The sequence below is a fragment of the Sorghum bicolor genome, chromosome 8 (genome assembly GCF_000003195.3).
Source record: "Sorghum bicolor cultivar BTx623 chromosome 8, Sorghum_bicolor_NCBIv3, whole genome shotgun sequence".
Lineage (NCBI taxonomy): Eukaryota > Viridiplantae > Streptophyta > Magnoliopsida > Poales > Poaceae > Sorghum > Sorghum bicolor.
Window position 1 is genome coordinate 1155887 of NC_012877.2, and position 26678 is coordinate 1182564.

The 26678-nt window shown below is 42.8% G+C and overlaps 3 protein-coding genes and 1 pseudogene across 3 annotated transcripts; 1 reads left to right on the forward strand and 3 right to left on the reverse strand.

Moving 5' to 3' along the window:
• LOC8071413 (L-type lectin-domain containing receptor kinase IX.1) lies at window positions 140–2690 on the forward strand. The gene has a single exon (XM_021445704.1). The coding sequence runs from the start codon at window positions 320–322 to the stop codon at window positions 2549–2551; it is 2232 nt and encodes a 743-aa protein (XP_021301379.1). The 5' UTR covers window positions 140–319; the 3' UTR covers window positions 2552–2690.
• Window positions 5565–8069, reverse strand: LOC8071414 (annotated as a pseudogene).
• On the reverse strand, window positions 14158–15671 carry LOC8070360 (acetylserotonin O-methyltransferase 2). Its single transcript, XM_021445961.1, has 2 exons — window positions 14730–15671; window positions 14158–14598 (listed from the first exon to the last, which is right to left on the reverse strand). The coding sequence occupies exons 1-2, from the start codon at window positions 15609–15611 to the stop codon at window positions 14299–14301; spliced, it is 1182 nt and encodes a 393-aa protein (XP_021301636.1). The 5' UTR covers window positions 15612–15671; the 3' UTR covers window positions 14158–14298.
• On the reverse strand, window positions 17766–24151 carry LOC8070361 (probable calcium-transporting ATPase 9, plasma membrane-type). The gene is made up of 7 exons (XM_002442647.2): window positions 23747–24151; window positions 21909–21963; window positions 19854–21793; window positions 19603–19761; window positions 19093–19264; window positions 18689–18987; window positions 17766–18443 (listed from the first exon to the last, which is right to left on the reverse strand). The coding sequence occupies exons 1-7, from the start codon at window positions 23927–23929 to the stop codon at window positions 18138–18140; spliced, it is 3114 nt and encodes a 1037-aa protein (XP_002442692.1). The 5' UTR covers window positions 23930–24151; the 3' UTR covers window positions 17766–18137.

Below are 26678 nucleotides of genomic sequence, written 5' to 3' on the forward strand. Positions count from 1 at the left end.
GAATGTGCAAACACGCATCTCAATGCGAAACTGCATTGTGTATTGAGATACGTATTTGCACACTTCTCAATACAAATTTAATGGGTGGAAGAGTTTGTATTGAGATGTTTGTTTGTACATTTGTCAATACAAATTCAACAAATGAGAGAGTGAAAGCATGTGCACCAAATGGTAGAAAAAAATTTCCCCAATGACAGGGCCAAGTTTGCCCCTTCGCCCTTCCCATCTTGACTATTCGTTCCACTTCAAAGATTCTTATGTCCTTCTTCCTCGTCCAACCCATCCCACAAACCAAATGCTTGCTAGCTAGCTAGCAACAATGGCAGCCGCAGCTAGAGCGAGCTGCGGTCCCTCCGGCCTCGCCGTCCTGTGCAGCCTCTACTGTCTTTGGACGCTTGCCATCCATGTCCCTCGCGCTGGCTCGGTGTCCTTCAACCTCACCTTCTCCATGCCCCAGAGCCCAGACCTCTCCCAGCTCATAACCTTCGCCGGCGACGCCTACCTCAGTCCAAACACCCTCGAGCTCACGCGGAACCAGCGTGACCAAAGCAGCACCTACAGTGTCGGCCGGGCGACGTACACGCAGCCAGTGCCGCTCTGGGACGCAGCGACCGGCGAGACGGCGAGCTTCGTCACCACCTTCACCTTCAACATCAGTCTGGATCCGAGCACTTTCGCCGGCGATGGGATGGCCTTCTTCCTCGCGCATTTCGGCCCCGGGTCACGTGTCCCTACCAACAGCTCCGGGGGCATGCTCGGCCTCCTCCCGGCCTACACCAACGGCACCGGCAACGGCACCATCGTCGCCGTCGAGTTCGACACCTTTCGCAACCTGGCGAACGACGACATCAGCAGCAGCCATGTGGGCATCGACGTCAACTCCGTCAACTCCACGGCGTCCACGGACACCACCTCGCCGACCAGGAACCTCACCTCCGGTTACGAGATGGTGGCGACCGTCAGGTACGTGAATGTCACCAGGTTGCTGGCCGTCCAGCTCACGATCAACGACGACACATCGTACTACGTCAACGCGACTGTTGATCTCAAGAGCTACCTGCCGGAGCGTGTCGCCGTCGGCTTCTCCGCAGCGACCGGCGCCGGCGGCGAGCAGCACAAGGTGCTGTCATGGACATTTACATCCACTCTGCAGGACGCACCAGCACCGGCACCGGCACCGCCGCCAGCTCTGACACCTGCTGGCACTGGCAGCAGCATCCAGCAACCCAAGAAGACATCAGGAGGAACACTGATAATCGCCGTGCTAGTGCCTGTGCTGTTTCTCTTGGCGTGTGCGGCTGCCGCCGTGGTGGTATGGCAGAAACGCAGGAGGAGAAGAAGAAGATCGTCGGGAGGAATTGGAACCAGCGACGACGACGACAACGATCACCAACAACAAGACGACAGCAGGGCGGAGCTCGAGAGAGGGGTGGCTGCCACCGGCCCCCGGCGGTACGCGTACCGTGACCTCGCCGCCGCCACCAACAACTTCGCCGAGGATGGCAAGCTCGGTCGCGGTGGCTTCGGCAGCGTCTACAGGGGTACCCTCACTGTCGCCGGCGAAGAGCGTCCAGTGGCCATCAAGATGTTGTCGTCAGACTCGTCGGCGCAGGGGAGGAAGGAGTTCGAGGCGGAGGTGCGGATCATCAGCCGGCTCAAGCATCGGAACCTCGTGCAGCTCCTCGGCTGGTGCGACAGCCGCCATGGCCTCCTGCTCGTCTACGAGCTGGTGGCGCAAGGCAGCCTCGACAGGCATCTCCACAGCATCGACGGCGAGAGCTTCTTGACATGGCCGGAGAGGTACCAGATCATCCTCGGCTTGGGATCGGCGCTCCGGTACCTGCACCAGGAGTGGGAGCAGCGCGTGGTGCACGGCGACATCAAGCCGAGCAACATCATGCTGGACGACTCGCTCGTCGCCAAGCTCGGCGACTTCGGCCTCGCCCGGCTCGGCGACCATGGCGGGCGGTGGCAGACCACCAAGGCCGTGATGGGCACGGCGGGGTACATCGACCCGGAGTTCGTCAACACGCGCCACCCGAGCACCCACGCCGACGTCTACAGCTTCGGCATCGTCCTCCTCGAGGTCGTCTCCGGCCGGTCTCCGGTGGTGTTGCTGCAAGGCGAGGCGCCCTTCGTTCTGCTGAAATGGGTGTGGAGCCTCTACGGCCGGAACGCGATCCTTGACGCGGCGGACGAGCGGCTGAGGTCCGGCGCCGACGAGCTCCGCGACGAGTGCATGGAGAGGGTGCTCGTCGTCGGGCTGTGGTGCGCGCACCCTGACCAGAGCGAGCGGCCGTCCATCGCGCAGGCCATGCACGTCCTGCAGTCGGAGGACGCCAGGCTTCCGGCGCTCCCGCCGCAGATGTACAAGACGGCGTCGGACCTCGCCGTCACTGGACGTTCCTACGGTGCTTTGTCCATTGAAAGTTACAGCGGTGTTGATTCCTCGACGACGACGACGACCACCACCACCACCAGCAGCGACTCCAAGGTTTCTTCAGCCTCGTCGACCACGGCCTTGCTCCGAGATTCAAAAGAGAGAGCTTGATTTCTGCATGTTTTTTTTTCTTTTTTTTTAGGGAAATGTTGATATGGACTGCCACTGTATATGTGGGAGCTGAATTGTATCATTCTACAGACTGTAAAAATATGTTTTCACTTTTATTAATTTGGGTTGAAGCAAACAATTTACTGTTTTGATTGTCCATATTGTTTTGGCTTTGAAAAAGACAGTAGTAGAGCTGTCGCTTATATCAAAAATAAAAAATTAACTGGGTAGTAACCAAACAACGACTAATGCATCGACCAATGACAGAAGTCAACAAGTGGCAACCCAATGAACTTGTTTAGTTAGCTAGTTGATGCTAATAAAAGTGTGTATTTTGTATAAAAAAATAAGATTTTTCGCCACATCAAATCTTGCGGCACATGTATGAAGCATTAAATATAGATAAAAAATAACTAATTGCATAGTTTGCCTTTAGTTTTCGAGACGAATCTTTTGAGCCTAATTAGTCCATAGTTGGATAATAATTATCAAATACAAACGAAAGTGCTACAGTACCCCTCAAAAAAAAACTTTCCACCTAAGGAACTAAACAAGGCCTAAGCTAACAACACAAAAGGTTCTGTAAACCCACTTGCAAGTTACATTGTTATACATTCTCACAACTAAAAATTTTCCTATTACCCCTTCCAACACACACTCCACCCACCCACACCTCCTTCATGTTTTTCAATTTTGTCTCTAGGTTCCTTTTCTTTTAGAGATAGCGTAATCTAGCCTGTTCGCTTGAGGTTATCTTTCGAATCTAACAATTATTTAGTAATATTTTTATATCAAAACAAATCAACGAATATTACTTTCAGTTATAATTTGTCAACCAAGTGAATAGAGTCAAAAAGACTTCAAGCCGAAACCAAATATTTCTGCCAAGCACATTGATTTGGAGACTTTGCCAAACACAGGAGCTGAACACGGTCAAAACCTGGGAACAAATAAGAACCAACTTCAAGAGGCAAACCCAGTGTTCTCCACCGACCTTGTGAGGTCACACATGCAAATAAGGCTTTGTTTAGTTCACCTCAAAAATCAGAAAGTTTTCAAGATTCCCCGTCACATTGAATCTTTCGACACATGCATTAAACATTAAATATAGACGAAAATAAAAACTAATTGCATAGTTTACCTGTAAATCGTGAGATTAATCTTTTGATCCTAGTTAGTCCATGATTGGATAATATTTGCCACAAACAAATGAAAGTGGTACAGTACCGAAATCCAAAATCTTTTCTCATCTAAACAAGGCCTAAGATGAACTATGCAAAAGGCTGAATTTTTTAATTTTTTTTGCTACTACTATTAATTGGGGGCTGATATGTTAATTCTTATGAGATATGCTAGAAAAAAAAGATAAATCTTTTAAATTCTCAACATGTGGGACGTACATGAGGCTCCGTGGTGCACCTACTTCACCTGAAATAGCATACCATATTATATATTCACAGTGTATATTTGCTCATATGGAGTCCAATAAAATTTACTTTTTTTATTTTATGATTTACTATGATTTTTGAAAGATTCAACCATATAAATAAAAAAAGATAAAATCTTCGTAGCAAAAACTTTATACTAAAGCATACTATATTTTTTTGAGCGAAACAGGAGAGACCCAAGGGGCCTCTACTGAAAATGCATTAAAAAACAGAATCAGAGTACAACACAATCGAGGAGATTATAGTCAAAAACAAAGACAGAGGAGCGTCACCAAAAACTGCTCAAGAGACAAAAAAGGACAGATAAAAAATCAAAAGAATTACACAAGTTGATCTAGGCATAGCTGAATTGCCGGGAAGTACTTCTTCTTCACTCTCCACAAGAGTTTCTCGAAGGTCTCTTTAAAATTTGTTAAGCCTCTTAGGCAATTGACTTGAATTCCTCTGAAAATGAAATAATTTCTTAGGCCCTAGATGCACCAGCACATAATAATAATGATTTCCATGAAGAAAGGAGCATTGATCTTATCACTGAAGCTATGGAATCTTTCAACACAATCAGGGCTGCTGATGACTGTTAATCCAATAAGACTTCAGCAATCCTTTGCAACATTGCATTCTAGGAAGAGATGTGCAATTGTTTCGTCTGTACTCTGATTACACAAAATACATTTATAGGAAGGCAGGTGCATATGTTTTCTTCTCAGAAGATCTCTTGTACTCAATCTGTCTTGAATCAACAACCAAAAGAAAACCTTGTGCTTGGGTTGGCAGGATGACTTCCAGATCCATTTGAAAATTGGATCAACATCCAGATGGCCAATAAGATGATGGTAAGCTGCCTTGGAGGAAAAAAAAAAGGAGTTACCCCAGATATAGAACCAAGAATTATGATCATTATTAGAGGGCAAAGAACCGAAGAGCTCCAAAACCTCTTGATATTGCTGAAACGCTTGCACAGACAGTGGCAAATTGAAAAAAAAAAGAAAAAACAAAACCACTATTTACTGTAGTAAAACCGCCTTCGAAACTGTTGTGGGGAGGTAAAATACACGGTTTGAAAAATTGATAGAGGTAGTTTGTCCAATTTTGGAGTTGAGGGAGGAAAAGGAATTTCGTAAAAGTTGATCACGCTTCACACACCTACCTCGACTACTTCTAGGGCCTCGTTTAGTTCCAAAAAAAATGCAAAATGGACACTGTACCACTTTCGTTTGTATTTGACAAATATTGTCTAATCATGGACTAACTAGGCTCAAAAAATTTATCTCACAAATTACAGATAAACTGTGCAATTAGTTATTTCTTTTATCTATATTTAATGCTCTATGCATGTGTCACAAGACTCGATGTGACAGAAAATCTAAAAAATTAAGCAAAAGTTTTTGGAAACTAAACAAGGCCCAAGCCTGAATGCTCAGAAATAACGGAAGGTGGATGAACGCAGAAACGCGCACCTTAATTAGTTTACCCAAAAAACCAAAAACAAAAAACTTTTCTCGAGGACAGAAATGCGACGCCTCTATTCCTATCTTCCCTCCTTGTTGGGCTGGTTCTCTACAAAATTTGGTCCAACTTGTATAGAAAATTACATATACTATATGGGTGGATTTGGGCCACACCTAGCGTCATGGCCCTAGTGGCCGTGCCCAAATCCGCCCCTGACTCAGGGCCATGGTCCCATGGACTGTCCATACAAGCTCACTAAGGCTCTCAAACTTCAAATCTCTTAATAACAAACTATTTTTTTAAACCCAAATCTGTCAAGTCTCAAAACAATGACCAAAATATTATAAGCAGACAGGCATAGCTGTCGTAACTTGAAAAAATGACAAAATAACAATGCGACTAGAAAATGGATGTAAAAAAAAAGAAACACAGATCGATTCAGTTCATGGTCTTTCAATTTTATTGTTTTTGATGGTATAAATACAACAAAGCCTTGCTCTAATTGCTTATAAAGAACAATATAATATATATGGGATAATAAGTCCCTGTGAAATACAAGCCTTATGCAAATGGAATCAGACCTCAAAAACTACTCGGATACAGAGGCACACAATAGCTAATTTGGTTTTCACGGTAAGTGTTGACATTTCATGGAATTCCTTCCATGCATGATACAAACAACCATCAATAACAAAGTCACAATTCATTATTTATCTCTTATTGACGTTGTAGTACTTAATTATATAGATAGACGATTTCCCCACTATATTGAGCTTCTTCATGGAAAAACCTCAATGATTGAATGAAAACCTAATATGGGCGTGATCTTGTAATCACTGAATCCAGCTTTTGAAAAGATTTTTCTCCATTCGTGCTCTTCTCGCTCAGACCCACCATATCGCATCATGTACATATCAAACAACACTTGTGCCTCCTTGACAATTTTGTCCAGTGATCCATAGCCGATCACAACATTCATAATGATCACTTTACCTCCAGCATCTCTGGCGGGAATTGCTCTCTTACACTGTTGAAGTATCTTGACACAGTGGTCGTCATCCCAACAATCCAAAACATGCTGAAACATACATGTGCATACATAGACATCATTTATATATATCCACATGAACATTCCATGCATAGATCACAAGCTAGTGCTACGTAGGCCCTGTACGTCTGGATCCATTAGATGCTATTAGTAGTTAGCTAGCTAATAGACCACAACCAAAATTAGCTAGTTGCTATTAACTAGTTTTTTTCAGCAAGTGAAATAGTTGCTAGTTTGGTATTCAGTTAACTAGGGGAAGCCAAGCTAATAAAATGGCGCTGGCCTGGGGTTGTCAGGTCTGATGTATGCTGGGGTCTTTGTCTTTAGAGAACAGTGTAGAACAGTAATTCTCACTAAGGGCTCGTTCGGTATCACGGATTTGCTCCCTGGAACAATTCCTATTCAGATGTTTCTTCTAATTTATATAAGTTTTTCTCATCTGAAATGAACCGAACAGGAAGTTTGCACAAAATCACCAGGGTCAGCTGACCCCAATAGCAGAGCTAGCGTAGCTTCGCCCCTGCAGCTAATAATTAGCTAAACTAATAATGATGACGAGCTGGAGATTGAGGATGATATATCTATGTATGTATGGGAATTAATATACTTATATTTACCTTTAGGAAAACAGCATCTGTAGGTGGAATAGACTCAAACATGTCACCGGCGATGAACTGCACCGTGCTATGAATATGATCAGTACCAGCTTGTTGTGGCACCTTGATGATCACTTGTTCGAGATCTAGCACACTGCACTTGATGTGCGGAAAGGCTGTAGCGATAGCCATAGCGGCTGCGCCATGTCCCCCTCCAACATCAACCAGCGAGGTGAGCCCGCTGAAGATACTGCTGCTGGTGTCTTTCAGCATGATGTCCATAGACATGGTGGTGTCCACGACACACGCTTCGTTCATGGCTCTGTTGTAGGCGTCGTCGTTCTTGGTCAAGGTCCATGGAGGCACACCAAGTGCCATCTCGAACAGCGTCGTGGCTCCGCCGTCTCTGAAGTCTGAACCACTCTTCCAAGCCGAAGAAGGTGGAGACGGACGTGCTAGGGCGCGCCAAGAGGCGGAGCAGCGCCGACATGTCAAGCGACGGCGAGGTGGCGGCGCCGCCTGATGCATCCTTGTCGCCGACGACGAGGACGCTGGACACGGGGGTGAGCGTGTAGACGATCTCACTTTCACCGTCCTCCTCGTCGTCGTCGTCGGCAGCTCGCTGCTCGCTGGCGGTGTCGAAGATGCCGAAGCAGGTAAGCATGCGCATGAGCCGCCGGAGGTGCGAGCGCTTGGCGGGGTGGACACCGGTGCCGGCGACGAGGTCGGAGATTGTTGCTGCGCCGCCGCGGCGGTGGATGGCGCCGGGGATGCCTAGTCCAACCGCGCACAGCAGCGCCGAGGACTTGATGTGGTAAAGGCCGTGGTGATACAGCTCCACGTAAGTTTGGTGCTCTGCATGGGCAGAAGAAGTCGACATGGTTGATGAGATGTTGAATAATTTTTCAATTGTTGTCGATATTTCATACATGGATGCATGGGTCTCCATTGGCGCATATTTTATAAGGGAGTATCCGTGGAAAAGATCCTCATGAAGCAACCATGGACACCCAACGTGGATTAATTAGCAACACTCAGTGTTCATACGCTTACATCCAAAACGTATGAAAGATTTATAGTTTTCTCTTTCTAATTATTCCTCCTAATAAATTTAGGCAACAGTCTCATCGTTAGATGCATGCATATGGATACGTGTCTATATCCACAACCGGTGTCCATGGTTTTGATCCTAGGACTGTCCCTAGTAAGGCCTTGTTTGGATGTTGTCGTATTTACTTCAATCCATGTGTGTTTGTGTGGATTGGAGTGGAATTTAGTTCAAGTTCCACTCCAATCCACCTCAACCCATGTGGATTGATGTGAATACGACTACATCCAAACAAGGCCTAAAACTTTTTTTCCTCCAGCAAACACATGGCCAGAGCTGAATCTTTTTTGTTTTAAACGAAAAATGATAATATTTTAATAATATTCATAACTAAATTTTCAGTATCTACTCTTTTTCAACACCCCACTAGACATGGCATGACAAATGAATATAGTCACGCTCACGCCATATGCATTAGCGTGACTAAATATATGTTGGTGTGTGTACCGTGAATACTTTTCATATAGAATTGAGTCAACCCATTTTGCTTGGCAAGTTGGCATGACTAACATCAAGCTGAGTCACGCCAGTATAATACATTTGTGTGAGTGTGTCCGTTCTCATTGGGCGCTTTTTGATTTTTTTTAAAAAAGACTATTTTTAGGTTAAATAGGTTAGCAGAAAATTCAAATATAGTATTATAGGAACAAAATTCAAATAAAATTGATCGTGCTTAATTTTTAACATATATACTACATAAAAAATTTAAAACATGCTTAGATTTTAATCAACAGAAAACCAAAAAAATTAATAGCACTGAACGAGAATATACTGCACATGTATATATCACGCCACTCGTGATGGCATGACTTAGCTTTTAATCACACGCCAAATAAAATAGCACGACTCAATACTATATATATAGAAATTGTTTAGGCACGCCTCCATATATCTATTTAGTTACGTCAATACAGATGACACAACTTGTTTATTTATCACGGTGTACCCTCTGGTATGAAGAAAATATTTAGTTTCTCAGAATTTTGTATAAAATAAGAAAAATCAGAGCTAGCCTCTGACTACGTACATCGACAAAAATGGACATTACAAGAACGAAACGACGAAAAAGATAAGGTTCTCAGTCCCTTTGGGGCCGTGATCACGTGGACAAATTATAACGGCCATTTGTGCAGAAAAATGCAAAAGAAAACTGACAAACGTTGCAGACCAAAACAAATCGTGAACTGTGTTTCTTTCCTGCTCATCTCACCCTAATGAGTGTGCACTTGTATTTGTGGGTATCTATATCTTTAACTGGGTCTCATAAAAAAAATACAATTATGGAATTCCTATAAGTCAAACTAACTTAAGTTTTATTAATTTATATTGAAAGGTATTAACATTTATATCTTCAACTAAGTTTACCATAAAAATATATTCCGTAATTAATTTAACGGTATTTATTTGTATGAAATATAAATAGTTCTTTTATAAGTTTGGTTAAACTTCAAGTCATTTGAATTTTAAAAAAGTGAGAATTACATTTCTCTTTTAGGACAGATGGAGTACTTTACCGTATAAGTTGTCCCTCTCTGTCAAATCTCCATGAGTCAATTCCATATGATTGATGTTGAGGTAGTGGATTGAGGATAGCTGGTGCTACTGAAAATGTTAAGCTCCAATAGTGGCGTATGATAGTTACATATATATAAATCTAAGCATATATGTCATGAATAATGTATATAAGTAGACTTTAATGATACTCAAAGAAATAGGTTAAGAAAAAATAGGTTCCGCACATTAGATATATCAAAGTTTATAAAGAAATAAATTATATGTTTGTAATAAATAGCTCATATAGGGCCATCATTCGTTATTATTGTTGTCAAAGGAAGCAACTTCATCAGTATATAATGGGCATTTAAATCATCTGCTTATGTTGAGTGGGGGTCATAGTGGGCTAGCTAGGGATATTTGGTGCATACCATGCCACGCTATTACGGCCGCTACGAAGAATTGCGAACTGTTAGGCCAGTCTCAATGCATAGTTTCATGGCACAGTTACCAAGACTAGGTAACCGAGCCATAGCAGTTTCATGGGGATGAAACTCCTCTCTCATCTGATGAAACTTCTTCATTTAATGACCCTGCCAAGTCAGCAAATTTGCTTATGTGGCACCCTATTTAATGTGCATGATACTCTCATAAAACATGCATTGAGACTGACCTTATAACAGCCTTGTAACTCAAATAGCGTTCGCTGTAAGTTTCAGCTTAAGAAATAGTCCTCTACTCCTTGTGTGGTATCCTAATAATTTTAAGACATAAAGATGTATATACCCTCATTTTATTTCATATACTACCGGACTCAGCTTGTAAAACCCACACCATCTAATTTTAGACGGCAAAGAGACATTTGTCAAGAGTTTTTTTAAGCACTCGGCAAAAATATTGGTGAGTGCGGAGTCCACATTTGGCAAAAAAACAAATACTCGACAAAATTTGAAAAGAAAAAACACAAAAAATAGCAAAAAAAAATTTAATTAGGGGCCTAAAACAGCTAGTGCTTAGCCCATACCCCATCGAGGTCACAAGCCGCAATATTTTTTGTGGGCTAAGTGGTCGGCCAAATTTGAACCCGCGACCTACCCCACGCACTTACCCTCTCTTACCACTACACCACACTATTATTTGTGTCTAAAATCCGTTTTGATTCCCTACATATTATATTAACCTGAGTGTAAATTTCTTATTTGAGGCCCTAAATAATTTAAATTTAAAAGTTGTCAACTGTAAAGTTTCATAAATTTTCAAGATCTACAACTTTTATTTTAATAGTTTCTCAATCCGAGGTTGTTTATAAAATTTGAATTTTAAATTTTAGAAATTCTAACATAGTTTTCGTTGACAAGATGATTTCAAATTTAAAAGTTATCAACTATAAAGTTTCATAAACTTTCGATATATACAATTTTTATTTTTCTTATTTTCCCATCTGAGCTACTTTAAGAAAAAACAAATTTCAATTTTTTCCAAATTCAAACTTACTTTTTGTTGGCAAAATTAATTCAATTTAAAAATTGTTCAACTACAAAGTTGTATAACTTTTGAAGATCTAAAACTTTTCCTTTGATCATTTGATCAATTGATATAGTGGCACTAATATTATTTACAAATCTTATATATCTCTGTTCTAGTTTTATAAAACTATACGAGAGAGCTGTAGATTTTATGAACAATGTTATTATCACTTTGTTGAATGAAGAAAATGACCAAAATAAAAAGTTATAGATATTGAGAAATTATATAACTTTATAGTTAAAAACTTTTTTATTTGAATTAATTTACTGCTTTAATATATGCTTTGAAGTTCTATTTGCCGAGTGTTAAATTTTAGGCACTCAGCAAGGTCCTATTTTCTGAGTGTTAAATTTCAGGCACTCAGCAAAGTCTTGTTTGACAAGTGCGAAACAAAACAATACTTGGCAAAGATCTAGTTTGTCGAGTGCAAAAAAACACTCGGCAAACAAGCAAGTTTGCCAAGTACTGTTATTTTACCAAGTGTTTTTGCACAGCACTCGGCAAAGAGCTCATTTGTCGAGTGCCTGAAGGTTTGTACTCGTTAAAGAGCCAGTTTCCAGTAACGTAAATTAGATGCTATCATCAATATGATTAAAGGTGATTGGTTGATAAATAGAAAATATTTAATATAAAAATAGTTTTTATCATTCTATCTAGAATGTATTATATTTGAGAAAAAAAATTAAAGGTTAAAATATACTATATTAACGGACGAAAGAAGTACCTTATAACGGTTGGTGGAGACCTCTATCGCGGTCGCTACAGCTGCTATTCAGTATCATTATTGGACATCTCCACGGGCCATGGCCCCGCCCTCCCCCACCACATACAAGCCAACTGTCACCTAACGTCCGTAGCAGTGGATCACTGTCAGGCATGCTTCTGGCACGCCAAAAATGTGTTTAGTATAATGACAGAGTGTACCTGCTAAGAGAAATACCAGAGGCCGCACATGCACAACGATTATCACGGCAGCTTATCAGATAGGAAGGGACTCAAGGGAGATGATTCAGAATTGAGGCAAGAGCAAAGCAATTAGGCAGGAACAGACGAAGAGTGCTTAGTAGATAGCAAGTTGGTCACAATAGTTTGGATATATAACCCCTTTCACTAAGAAGATGCTAGGCTATATATAATAGTGAGACGCGCGCACACACACTTGAGGTTCAGGCTAGGGGTGCAAATGAGCGATGATTAGGTGCACCTCTAAACCTCTTTAGTTCAAATATTTATACTACTTCTCCAAAAAAAATTTAAAAGTAGTACAAATATTTGAACTAAAGAGGTTTGGAGGTGCATCTAAACGTTAGCCCTTTGCACACCTAGTTCAGGCGCTTGACTGTAGCCCATACGGTTCATACGGTTCAGGCGCTTCTGTTGTCGGACGATCGTCAGGCCAGGCGTCGCTGAATCCGAGCCGGAAGCCGTATCAGTGTCACTCACAGCAAATGGAGTGCTCAATGTGGACTGAAGAGTTGAACATGGCGCTGACAGCCTTCTCAGGATTGGACGGCAGCTTTGTCTATATATGGTGGTGCGTCAGCAGCCCTCTTTCTGCCACTCCCATCTTAATCGCAGTGCAAATCCGAGGAATTTGATATTCGGCATTCCCAACCTGCCGTAGAATTTGGGCGATCAGACGACGATCAGCCAGGCGATCTTGCATTTTCTCCCGGCCGGCAACCGATTCCGATCTGTTTCTCAGGAACGCTCGACGTCGCTTATAGATCTGCCAGACCGCCCAAGCGGACAAGGATGGAGACGTACGTGTACCGGGATAGCTGAGAGCATCGCATGCACGAGCATGGACCTCCCGGCCGCATTGAGGAGCCCTGCCTAAAATGTCAGAATCCGACTCGCGATGGCGTCGACCAGGGCCTTGTTTAGACACTGTAGTGCTTTCGTTTGTATTTAACAAATATTGTTTAATGATGGACTACCTAGACTCAAAAGATTCATCTCGTAAATTACATTAAACTGTATAATTAGTTTTTTATTTTTATCTATATTATATGTAATGCTCCATGCATGCGTCTAAAGATTCGATGTGACGGAAAAATCTAAAAAAATTTGCAAAATCTTCTCGAACTAAACAAGGACCGATGTTGTTTGTCAGTACGTGTCGTAGCGTGGTTACCAATAGTGGGGCTCCGAGGTAGCGACATGGGAAGGCCTATACTTGACAAGGGAACACCTGTTGTCATCTTCGTTGCATCAGATTCCGAAGTACAAGTTCACTTGAAGCCTACATATCCATTGAGGAGGCCGTGAGTGACCTCTGAAGCTGAAGCTCTAGTTGGGTCGTCTCTTTCAATCGTTTTCTAGAATTGACTAGATGATCCGTTTTTGCTTGCGGGGCAATAGCCCTCACAAATTGTCATATGGATTCATCACAAGCGCACAGGAGCACCGAACGCCACCTAATAATCACCAAGAAAGCTTTACATCCAAATGCAACAAATGTGCAACTGAGATTCTTGACTTATCACAAGTGCTCAAGGCTGTGGACTGTCCATACAAGCTCACTAAGGCTCTCAAACTTCAAATATCTCAATAATCAACTTTTTTTTAAAAAAATAAAAACCCAAATCAGTCAAGTCTCAAAACAATGACCAAAATATTATAAGCAGACAGGCAGCTGTTGTAACTTGAAGAAATCACAAAATAATCAAACAATGATGTACGAGAAAAAGAAACACAGATCGATTCAGTTCATGGTCTTTCAACTTTACTGTTTTTGATGGTATAAGTACAACAAAGCCTTGCCCTGCTGATTGCTTATATAAAGAACAATACAATATATATGGGGATAATAAGTCCCTGTGAAATACATACCTTATATTATGCAAATGGAACAAGACCTCAAAAACTACTCAGGTTTTTTTTTTGTAATACAGAGGCACACAACAGTAAATTTGGTTTTGGCGATGTTGACATTTTATGGAACTTCCATGCATGATACAAACAACCGTGAATAACATAGTGATCACAATTCATTGTTTATCTCTTATTGACGTTGTAGTACTTAACTATATATATAGATAGATAGTTTCCCGGCCCATTATTATTGAGCTTCTTCATGGAAAAACCTCAATAATTGAATGAAAACCTAATATGGGCGTGATCTTGTAATCACTGAATCCAGCTTTTGAAAAGATTTTTCTCCATTCGTGCTCCTCTCGCTCAGACCCACCATATCGCATCATGTACATATCAAACAGCACTTGCGTCTCCTTGACAACTTTGTCGAGTGTTCCATAGCCGACCACAATACTCATAATGATCACTTTACCTCCAGCATCTCTGGAGGGAATCGCTCTCTTGCACTGTCTAAGTATCTTGACACAGTGGTCATCATCCCAACAGTGCAAAACATGCTGAAACATTACATGTGCATACATACATAGACATCACTTATCCACACGAATATTCCATGCATAAATCCCTAGTTAGTACTACCACTGATCTAATAATGATGATTGATGAGGAATATATACAAATTTATTACCTTTAGGAAAACAGCATCTGCAGGTGGAATAGACTCGAACATGTCACCGGCGATGAACTTCACCGTGCTATGAATAAGATCAGTAGTTGGCACCTTGATGATCACTTGTTCGAGGTCTAGCACACTGCACTTGATGTGTGGAAAGGCCGTAGCGATGGCCATAGCGGCTGCGCCATGGCCCCCTCCAACATCGACCAGCGAGGTGAGCCCACTGAAGATACTACTGGCACCTCTGCAGGTATCTTTCAGCATGACGTCCATAGCCAAGCTGGTGTCGGCGACACAGCCTTCGTTCATGGCTCTGTTGTAGGCGGCGTCGTTCTTGGTCAAGGTCCATGGAGGCACACCAAGTGCCATCTCGAACAGCGTCGTGGCGCCTCCGCCGTCTCTGAACCACTCTTCCAAGCTGAAGAAAGTGGAGACGGACGTGCTCGGGCGTGCCACCAGGCGGAGCAGTGCCGACATGTCAAGCGACGGCGAGGCGGCGGCGGCGGCGCCTGATGCGTCCTTGTCGCCGACGAGGACGCTGGACACGGGCGTCAGCGTGTAGATCACGGTCTCACTCTCACCGTCATCGGTGGCGGCGGAACCTTCTCGCTGCTCGCTGGCGGCACCGAAGATGCCGAAGCAGGTAAGCATGCGCATGAGCCGCCGGAGGTGCGAGCGCTTGGCGGGGCGGACACCGGTGTCGGTGACGAGGTCGGAGATGGTTGCTGCGCCGCCGCGGATGGCGCCGGGGATGCCTAGTCCAACGGCGCACAGCAGCGCCGAGGACTTGATGTGGTGAAGGCCGTGGTGATACAGCTCCACGTAAGTTTGGTGCAGAAGGTGGTTGTGGGCGTCCGGCTCTTGTTGCTCTGCATGAGCAGAAGGGGGAGACATGGTGAATTGCTGTTGTTGATCAATTTTTCAACTGTAACTCATATTTCATACATGGATGGGCCTCCATCAATTGGCGCCGATTTTATAGGGGCTGTCTAGCCCGGGTGTGATGTATATGTGACACTCGGGTGATGCTAGAAGGTAAAGCACTGGATTGTTATAGGGGAAAATAATCGAGTGTTTGTAATCCTTCCAACACTCAATTCTAGTGACCTAGCTTTGGATCCAGATTAAATGGACAAAAAAATTATCTGAATAATTTTAAAATATTAAACAAACAAAAAAAAAGACAGATTATTTCTATGGAAGCGAAATTGAAAAATTGTAAAGGAGAACCAAATAAAACATATAGAAAATTAAAAAAAAAAAGCTAAAAATATGATCAGATGAACATCCATTTGCCATAATTAACTTACACCAGTTAAAAATCGAAATGTTTAAAATTAAGGGTCTATCAAGTAATTCTGACCATTCTCATTTATAAATAATCAATTTACATCGCTTAAACATAAAATTTACACCTTAAAAGAAGTAGTAAAACATGGTTTAATGTGATGTAGTAATCTGCTCCTACTAAAGGACTCAAACAACATGCATGGATCTAAAGTGAGTAGCGTGCGATCCTAGTCAAGCCTTCTTTGGTGTAAAGTTTTGGGATGTCACATAGAATATTATATAGTGTTCGGATAGTAATAATAAAACAAATTAAAAAAGTTAAGTCTAATTAATCTATTATTAGCACATGTTTACTGTAGCTTTAAACATCACATTATTAAATCATAACTAATTAGACTTAAAAACTTTGCCTCACAAAATAGTCATAATCTGTATAATTAGTTTTTTAAGTCTATATTTAATAATTTATGTATATGTCCAAATACGACGGAGAGTAAACTTCACGAGAAAAACTAAACTAAACAAGGCCTGAATATATATATAAAAAAATTATCGTGACAGCCGTATGTACAGCCGAGACACAGCACAAGTTTTTTTCCTCTTTCTAGCACAGCACAAACAGATCGTCGGCGCAGCAGCCATCTGATGGTCAAGAGAATCTGTATGCATATGTGGCGTGGAGCACGAGGTGATGGCGTTGCAGCATGCCATGCACACTTGTTGTTCGTCCTGCAGGCCATGGCTCCCGTTCACAGCGGTGACAGGGCGAGATCTGACGACGCATCTGCATCTTGCTGTCCGTAACCTCGATCTCGATCCATCACGTACTCTGAGGGTTGCACATGCGCCGGCAGCCATGACGATGCCGAGCTCCGCGCCAGCCACCCTGCCTCAGCCCACGACGCATGGCTGGCGTACGTGCTCCGCTCCGTCGCACCTCGCCGGTGACGACGACGACGCATCTCCCCGCGTCCGTGCTAGTCAGCAACTGAGAGATCTCTCCACGCACGGGGGCCATCCCATGGTTTTGAGTTTGTGGTGCCCACATCCCTGTGGTTACACTTTTTATAACGAAGCTACTAGCGCCCGGATGTTCAATAATCTGGGTGTTAGTGTTGGGACACTCGAGCTAGCTATATACTCCCTTTTTAATTGTCGCGGTTGATGTACGTACCACAAGTTTGACTCGATTTGTAGAAAATACGTGCAATATTTGTATCTCTAAAAAAATTGTTAAAAAACTAGATTCAAAAATCTTTTTAATGATACTAATTATGTATTATAAATATTAATGTTTTTTAATATATAATTGTCGGCAGTTGTTTTTCGAAAAGCGCAAGCGACAATTAAAAAGGGGAGGACGTACGTCTAACCACGCACGCATTTAATAGTTGAGAGAAGTGTTCGTCACGGGCTAAGACCATCTTCAAAACTGCTTATAATAGGGCTAGGAGGTAAGAAGGACGGATTTAAAAGTTGAGAGAAGTGTTCTGTCCAGTTTTGTAGTTCATGGAGGAAAAAGACTTTTGCAAAAGTTGAGCAAGATAACGTAGGTTTTTCCATAAAAGGAACGATAGAATGGGCCTTGGGCCTTTTCCCCATTCATGGCTTGGCTCGTAAGCAGGAACTTCAGGCTGTCACGGGTGCGGTGGCACGAAACGAAAGTCGACAACACTACAACAGCATGAGCAATTGGCCGTCAGAGATCAGCAGTAGATGGAAGGTAACAAGTGCAGCTGCAGCATTGCAAACAAAGCCAGCCCAACGCAACAGTTAATTAATGTACTTCCATTAGTACGAGGTTTCGTTTCCATGACCCATGAAAGTAGAGTGCCTTGTGCTCACTCACCACCATGTCTTTTTACACAGTACCACCAACTGCAAACAAGAGCAGTTGCATGACAAGGCACAGAATAATCTGTTAAAACTGAACCTAGACGACAGTGGTTGGTTCCGAGGTTCCTTCATGCGAAAATCACTGAACCCAGACAAGTCAGACTTATTCCGAACAGGTCCCAAAATATAAGGTAGCCGCAGTGCTCCTGAGGTTCTCATGAATTCGCTAATGCTAGCGAACACAGTTCGTCAGTAGTACCTTCTCCGTCGTCGCTCTTCTCTTCTCTTCTCCAGCTATATGTTATCAGGACCGCTGGGAAGCGGTGCGTACCCATTTGGACTCGCGCGAGTTCCATCTGATTTAACTGGTATGCACTTTAGGATGACACCGACGATCAAGCTGATGGATCCGAGACCGACGCTTACCAGCCACAGCTGCCAGCTAAGTGGAACGGTGCTGGCAAAGGTGCCGAGGAATTCGATGATCACCACTTGGAAAGCTGCTGTCACAGCTATGATTCCAATGAAGATCCAGTTGCTGAACATGCCACGGAAAACATTGATCTTCTGCATTTCCCTGCTGTTTATTTCATTGAACACCTGACAGCAACATGATAAAAAGTTCATCGTCAGATTGACAGATGCTAAGTTCTCTTTGATCAGACAATATGGAAATTAGTTCAAATGTAGAGATCTCCCAAAACCAGATCCATTGCTTATATCTGTATCAGTGTAGGCTATAAATGGAAGCTGGAGCTAGAGCAAATAGTTTGGAATGAAATTGAACTCAGCATCACCATAGGCATTACAACAGAAAATGTATTGGTAATGGTGAATGCACTCACCTGGCAGAACACAAAGGAGTTGAATATGAGTGTATTGATAACAGATTTGGAATCTGCACCCTTGAGGTTCAGAAGACGTTCCCCGCCAAACATGAGAGCTCCAAGTACAGCCAACTGATATAAACTTTGCCCAATGATATTTCGCCACATGACTTTGGTAATGAAACTCTCTCCTCGCCCAACAGGTGGCCTCTTCATCATGTCATCGTTTGGAGGCTCTGTTGCTAGAGCTAAAGCTCCTAATGTATCCATGATCATATTGACCCACAACAATTGCACTGCTGTGAGAGGAGCACTTCCTGTGGTACAACAGTCAAAACACTGTTACCCCAATAGCAGATATCAAGAATCTCACTAATTGAACCATGACATTGCAAAAAGAATATTATAGATAATGCCCCAACCTGTAATACATGCTGAGACAAAGTTGATGACCAAAGCAACAATATTGACAGTCAACTGAAACTGCACAAACTTCTGAATGTTTATGTAAACTGCACGACCCCACCTTGCGACGTTTATTATAGTTGTAAAATTATCATCAAGCACTATCACATCAGCACTCTCCTTGGCTACCTGCAGATATGAAAGTTTATACTGTTATCTTTCAAGGGAGACACAGAATTGCTGAAGGGCAAGGCCTCGCAAGTGAGGAGTTCTAAACTTTTTATGGCACCAGCCCTGTATTCAGGCATCAAGAGATTTTTACAGTAAGAATAGTAGAGGTGAATATGTTCGACATTAATTTTTGTGAGACCATGGAGACAAACTAATTTCGCAGGACCGAAAATGAAATACAAAATTAATTAAATAGGTTATTTCACCAACTAATTTTGCGAGGTATGTTCACAATTAAGTATTATTGTCAGTTGTCACTTAACCAAGTCCACAAACCAATGAATATGACGTAGTACCTCTGTTCCTGCTATACCCATTGCAAGCCCAATATCTGCTTCATGCAATGCTGGAGCATCATTCGTACCATCGCCTGTAACAGCAACCACCTCCTTGAACATACCTCGCAAGTTTGTAACAAGGGTATGCTTGTCAAGTGGTAAAGAACGAGCCATAACCTGCCAGTGAAGAAAGATACATAAAATTGAGAAAGGTGGTGATATGTTCAAAGATATTAGTGTACGCGTAGGCTGAGGAAAGCGAAATGAACCTGAATCTTAGGTATCAGGTCCCTCATCTCCTCTGGGCTTTTGTTTCGGAATTCTGGTCCTTCTATTGCTATGCCACCATCAGTCAGTATTCCACACTCTTTGGCTATAGCTTTAGCTGTATTGATATTGTCACCAGTCACCATTCGTACTATGATACCAGCAGACATACAGGCCTCAACAGCTTCCTTGACTCCTGGGCGCACAGGATCCTTGATTCCAAAAATAGATATTAGAGTAAAACCGCCTGTTGGACTATCTGTATCATCACTGAAATCATCCCCTTCCTTATATGCCAGGCACAATGTCCTTAAAGCATCTGAAGCAAAAGAGTTGATAGTACCCAAGACGTTCTTCCTCTGAGCTTCCGACAAGGGAACACTGTTTCCATCGCCATCAATCATCATGTCACACATTTGCACAATAATTTCTGATGCACCTTTGGTGTACCAACGGTATTTGCCATTGGGTAATGAGACCAACACTGCCATCTTCTTCTTCACTGAATTGAAAGGTTCAACCTTAACCTTGGTGCAGCTCCTATCTTCAGCATCATGATGTCCTTCTAGTTTCAATCCAAATTCTAAGATTGCCCTCTCTGTTGGGGTTCCCAAAACAGTTTGCCCACCATCCTTGTCTTTGACTACCTCTGAACTAGTGTTCTCAAAAATGCCCTGCAGAAGTAGGCTCAATGTGGCTGGAGAAATGGCAGAATTCAGATCTTCCAAACTGTTGTTACTGGTAAGTGACTTTGAAACCTCAGATATCCATATCTTGTCAACCACCATATGGTTGGTAGTCAAAGTTCCAGTTTTATCAGTGCATATAGTACCAGCAGATCCCATTGTCTCACATGCTGAAAGATGTCTTACAAGTGCTTTATCATTCATTAGCTTTTTCATTGCAAATGCCAGACTCAAAGTAACAGCTAGAGGCAGCCCTTCAGGGACAGCAACAACAATAATAGTGACTGCTGTTGCAAAGTAGTTTACGATAGTCAATGCATCTGTAGAGTACCACTTGGACAGACCAACTGTCAAACCTTTCTCAATAAGGAATCTAACCATCAGGACAACAAATGTTAATGTGGCAAACAGCAGGCCAATTTTCCCGATGATGGTTGCAACTCCGTTGAGCTTAACCTGCAATGGTGTCTCATCCTCCCCTCCTTCACTCAACGTGCTCATCAGCCTTCCCCATTCAGTGCGCATGCCAACAGCAGTTACCAGCATCTTAGCTGATCCATCTTGGACTTTAGTTCCTGCCAAGATGAATGGCTTATCTTGAGAAATATAAACTGGCTCACTCTCACCTGACAAGCTGGATTCATCAATCAAAAGGGAATATCCATGAATGTACAGTCCATCAGCAGGCACTTGGTCTCCAATTGACAGGTGCACAATATCACCAACTACCAAGTCATATATAGAGATCTTCTGCCGACAGCCGTCCCTGGTTACATGGATAAATATCTTCTTCTTCTCATTGTCTAGCTCCTTGAACTGAAGCGACTGCCTGTAGTCACTGACAGCAGTAACCATCACAACCAACAGAATGCTGAGTATTATTCCCAGGCCATCATACATGCCCTTGGGCCAGCCTTCAGATGCCAGACCAACTACAGCAGATAGCAGAGCACATACCATAAGGATGATAAGAGTCATGTCCTGCAACGCATCCCAGACAAACATCCAGAAACTTCTTGGAGGTTTTTCCGTGTAGCGATTTTCACCATAGATGGTTTGCCTAGTATCCAAGTTGCTAGCAGATATGCCATGGTCAAATGATGAACGTACTTTTGTGGATATCCCATCTACCCCACCATGCATCTTCAAAACTTTCATATCATGTTTGCTTGTGATCGACGCCAGCTCATCTGGGTTGATGGAAAACCCAGCCTTGATAATATCATCAGTTAGCCGGTAGTCTTTATGTTTGACACCTTCACATCAGATGGTTCACAAGATAGATCGAGTTTAGTAAAGCACCATGATGTTGATATCACTCCCCCCTCCCCTCAACAAAAAAAAAATGGCAATTGGCAAGCTATGTAGTACCATCGATGAAATTGAGCGCAGCCTGCTGCACATAGAGGGCGACCCGGATCTTTTCCTGGTGAATAAAACAAAGAGTCAGCTTCGTATAAGATGTACACTAGTGCTTTCCTTATCACAAACATAACAACACATGAGATACAAACAAATGCACGGTGCTTGTAGTTTAGTAACAGAATATAGCATTTCTTCTTGTATTATTAAAAAAAAAATGGATCTGTACCCACAGCGCCAAACCTAGATTCTCGTTAGGAAGCAATACGAAAGTTAGATGAGTCATTTGGCATCAATCCAACCAATAGTAGAAAATAACATTAACTAGTCCTTTCCTTGCAACAGACAAAACAGGATATGAGATACAAACAAATGCACAGTACTTGTCATTTAGCACCATTTCTTCTTTTGTTTTTTTCCCAAAAATGGATTAGTACCCACACTAACAATATGCACCAAATCTAGAGCATCTAAAACGCTGGATTCTCCTAAGAAAACAATACGAAAAGTTAGGCTGGCCATTTGGCATCAACCGAACCGATCAACATTATAAGACGCTAATAGTGAGATAAACAAATACAGAGTACTTGTAGTTCGATCAGTAGTAACAGAGTAGCATTTCTTCTTTAACAATTTCTACGAAATGGAATCTGTACCCACCCTATGCGCCAAACCAGTAGCCCATAAATTAAATCGAGCCAAATGACAAATGGCAGTGGCGGTTCTGAGATATTATGGCCTTGTTTAGATCCAAAAAGTTGTTGTATTATGACACTGTAGCATTTTCGATTTTATTTGACAAACATTGTCCAATCATGGAGTAACTGGGCTTAAAAGATTTATCTCACGATTTACAGGCAAACTGTGTAATTAGTTTTTGTTTTTATCTATATTTAATGCTCCATACATATGCCACAAGATTCGATGTGACGGACAATCTTGAAAAGTTTTTGGTTTCTAGGGTGAGCTATAAACAAAGGCTATGTGCAAGTGGGAGAGCAGCCTGCATCGACTGGCTGGACCAATAGGATGTGGCCAGCACGTGAGGAGGTGTGGTGCGTGTGTACTTGCCATTGTGGCCTACCCTACATCACTGGCAAATTTGCAGTCCAGGATGTGGGATCCTTCCCGGAAGTTTCCTGGAGGTCGCATTCACGCCCGATCACTGCAACTGGCCCATGAACATGTGAAACCCGTCGGTTCAAGAACGGAAGGGACACCGATGGATCGATCGTCTCCCCTCCGGCGGACCATCTGAGAGAGTATGCTACGGCTGTACAGCAACAGAAACGTTAAAGCTGCCTCCTTTTGGCGTCCCTTCCCTAATGGGCCACTGATACAGTTGTGAATGGTAGTAATTGGACAGGATTGTGGAAAGTGAGCAACGCGTGGTGTCGCGATCTGGTTCTGGTGGTGTGTCTAATCTGCAGCAGTATTATGCAATTGCTATTACCAGGCAAGCAGATTCAGTTACGCGGAATGGACTAAATTGTTCATCAAGTCAATCAATTGATTAAGGGAAAATGGGAGTTGGAACGGTTTAGGTGGGGTGGGCTTGAAAAGGATGTAGCAGGAGAAAAGCAACGAAAAAGTAAGAGATGCAGGGAGTAAAGTAGAGATCCTGCCTTGCCCTCATGAGAGCAACAAGGAACGAGGACGGACGAACAGGGATGGAGGGAGGTGGGGAAGCCGGGAAGGACGCTGCAAGCACCAAGCAAGCAGAGTGGTGGTTGGGGAGAGCCGGCGGCGGCAGGGAGGGAAGCCCCCATCAGGAGGAGGATGCGGATGAACAGTAGTAGTAGGAGGAGGCAGGGCAGGGTATGGTAGGGTAGAGTAGGGTAAGGTACCTGGACGGATCGTCGCTTGAGCTCGTTCTGTTGGCGCGAGGCGAGGTCGGCGACCATGCGGAAGCGGCGGCGCGGGTTCTTGACGACGGAGACGGCGTCGCGCCATCGGCGCAGGGCCTCCTCGGAGCGGTTCTTGGGCGGCAGGTCGAACTTCTCCTGCAGGTTCTTCTCCAGCCACTCCATCCCGGCGGCCGGTGCTCGGAGGTAAAGGTGTGGAATGGAATGGGGTTTTCCTTGCTTGCTCGCCCACTGGCCACAGGAGGAAAGGAGAGCAGAGCAGAGCAGAGCAGAGCAGAGGCCAGGCTACCACCCTCCTCCCATCCCCTCCACAGGATGGTGCGATGGCGAGTTGAGGGGGAAAAAATGGTAAAGAAAAGGAGAGAGAGGACGGCCTCCACCTGCACCTCCACCCGTCCACCTCTGGCGGTCGCCGGTCGTGGTCTGCCGGACGTTGACTACCCAACCAGGGCCCACTCGTCTGCGCGGCTTGGGCCCAATCAGCGGGCGGCCGGAAGCCTCCTCTCCTCTAATGGCTGCCGCGGCAGGTGTCCGTCCATCTCCGATGGCTGGCTGCTTTGGACCATCCTCATGTCACGTACGGTACGGCGGCCGGCGGGAGGACGCCTATGGCCAGTGCACACGTACGCCGGCGGCCACCGCCGCCGCCGCCGCGCCACGATGGCGCACTAGCTACGAACGTCGTCTACTGGATGGACTAGATTGCCACTGATTCTGACGTTCCTTTTGTGTGTAGCGAAATTAGTGGTATTGATGATTAATTATATTATTAGTACTTTTATTAAAAAACTGAAAATGGTATTGATTGATTGATTGATTAATGAATTCCAATTATCAGACGCTCGTCGATTTTGGCAAGGGATGATTGATTGCCTTATTACCATGTGTGCTGCTGCTGCCACCGTTAAGTATCAATTCTTATATGGAAAAAAGAATCCATGTAATCACGGCGGTAATACCTCCCATGGGTGGTGCTGGGCTTGATTTTTTTTTAAGAATAGTAAATCCGTCCTTGTCCCCTTGCCAAATACTCGACCACTTGTGCAAAAAAAAAAAGTTAAGGGGGGTGTTTAGTTCCCCTTTCATCTAAAAACTGAGTTTTGGTCTACCATTTTGCCTAATTGAAATAAATACCATATAATTTCTTTTGGCAAAAAGGTAGCTACTCTCTATTTTGGAATTTTGGCCAAAAGAGACCCAAAAAAACCCCAAAAGAGCCTCAAGAGGTTTTTATAAGGACAATAAATTCTGTATTTTGGATGAAACTAAACATAACCCCTAAAAAATTTTAGTATTTTAAAATCCATCATTTCAATGCCAGCTACTTTGGAATGATGGAATGTAAAATACTAAAATTTTCAGGGTTATGTTTAGTCCTCATGAGGGCCTCTTGTTGGGGGGTGCCTCTTGAGGTCAAAATCTAAATGGAGAATAACCACCTTTTTTGCTAATAATTTTGCATGGTGTTTAGTTTTATTATACAAATAATGAACCAAAACCTAAAATTTTTTAGAATAGAAGGGAAACTGAACACCCCCTAAGTATCAATTTTGGATGAGCGAAATTAACAATCTTGAGCTTCACCAGGTTTGCTTATACTATGTATGATGAAAATCATTTGTTTTCAAATAGGTTTATCATAAATGTATGACGCGAGATGATACTTATTACTCTTCATAAATTATTTTTTGTATATATATTTTTAGTCAAATTTAAAATACAAATGCATGTAATGAGGCCTTGTTTAATTTTACTCCCAAATTGACAAGCGAAGTCACTTTGCATCGTTGCGGTGGCGCTGCCGGCTGCAGCAGCCTTGCAGAGATTGCTCGACCAACTCTGACTCTAAGCTTAGTTACTCTATAATTAGCCTTAAGTGCTACAGTAACCCACATGTACTAATGATAGATTAATTATGCTTAATAGATTTGTCTTGCAGTTTCCTGACGAGCTATGTAATTTATTTTTTTATTAGTTTCTAAAAAACCCTCCCGACATCCTTCCGACACATTTGATGTGACACCCAAAAAAATTTTATCTGCGATCTAAACAGGGCCTAATATTCGTTTCAAAACAAGTTTGCGACTAGCTACTATCTCCTTTTTCAATTTTTCCCACACGCATCATTTAAGATTCCAGTCAATACATATACATGAGCCATTTGTCAGAAAAGAGCAGCACATGTCACAGCACATTGTTTTCGATCTATATTCTCTCTATGACCAGACCACTCTTTCGCATTATCGCAGAAAACATTAGTTTTGACATTCATGGCCCCTTGGGAGGCGACTTTTTTTTATTGTACTCTGTAAAAAAGATATTTTTTGTGAAAATTTTGAACATCTTAGGTTCCAAATAAGAAGCCTTAATATAGCACGTTTGGTTATGATCTAGCTTCACAAATCTAGTTTTCAACTTCTCCTATCAAACGACAACTAGTATTTTGGAATAGTTTCTTCCTAGAAGTCCCCAAAATGTGCTCTCACATGGCTTGGAACCTGGTGAAGCTAAAAAATATTAGCTTCTCTCACCTCACTCTCTACTACCTATCCTTAGAAGTTGTTTGACCAAACGTTTTTTGAAAACAACTTCAACTCCACTAGTGAAGTTGCTCGCAGAACCAATTTTTTGATATTTTAGGAGTGATTTTATTAGAAAGTTTTTCAGATGGTTTTATTTAGTGCTCCTGGTACTTTTTGGTGACTTAAATAACTCCTCGATTTTAAAAAAATTCTTGGGAACTCTTGGAGATGTCTTAAGAATTGTTAAATATAGAACATGGCACGGTGACACATAGGCAACTAATTCCTGCATAAATAAATGAATTTACAAAAATATGGCCTAATTTATATCTTTTTATCTATTACATGTTCAAATTATAGTTTACTTTTGCTGTCATTAACAAATTAAATCG

What these genes read in the sequence shown, in the direction of transcription:
- LOC8071413 (XM_021445704.1), top strand. Translation starts at nt 320, where the DNA reads ATGGCAGCCGCAGCTAGAGCGAGCTGCGGTCCCTCCGGCCTCGCCGTC.
- LOC8070360 (XM_021445961.1), bottom strand. Translation starts at nt 15,611, where the DNA reads ATGTCTCCCCCTTCTGCTCATGCAGAGCAACAAGAGCCGGACGCCCAC. An exon ending in CAGATGCTGTTTTCCTAAAG is followed by an intron (nt 14,599 to 14,729) that starts GTAATAAATTTG and finishes GTAATGTTTCAG; the next exon opens with CATGTTTTGCACTGTTGGGA.
- LOC8070361 (XM_002442647.2), bottom strand. Translation starts at nt 23,929, where the DNA reads ATGGAGTGGCTGGAGAAGAACCTGCAGGAGAAGTTCGACCTGCCGCCC. An exon ending in TGGGTATAGCAGGAACAGAG is followed by an intron (nt 19,265 to 19,602) that starts GTACTACGTCAT and finishes TCATATCTGCAG; the next exon opens with GTAGCCAAGGAGAGTGCTGA. An exon ending in TGTCTCAGCATGTATTACAG is followed by an intron (nt 18,988 to 19,092) that starts GTTGGGGCATTA and finishes GTTGTACCACAG; the next exon opens with GAAGTGCTCCTCTCACAGCA.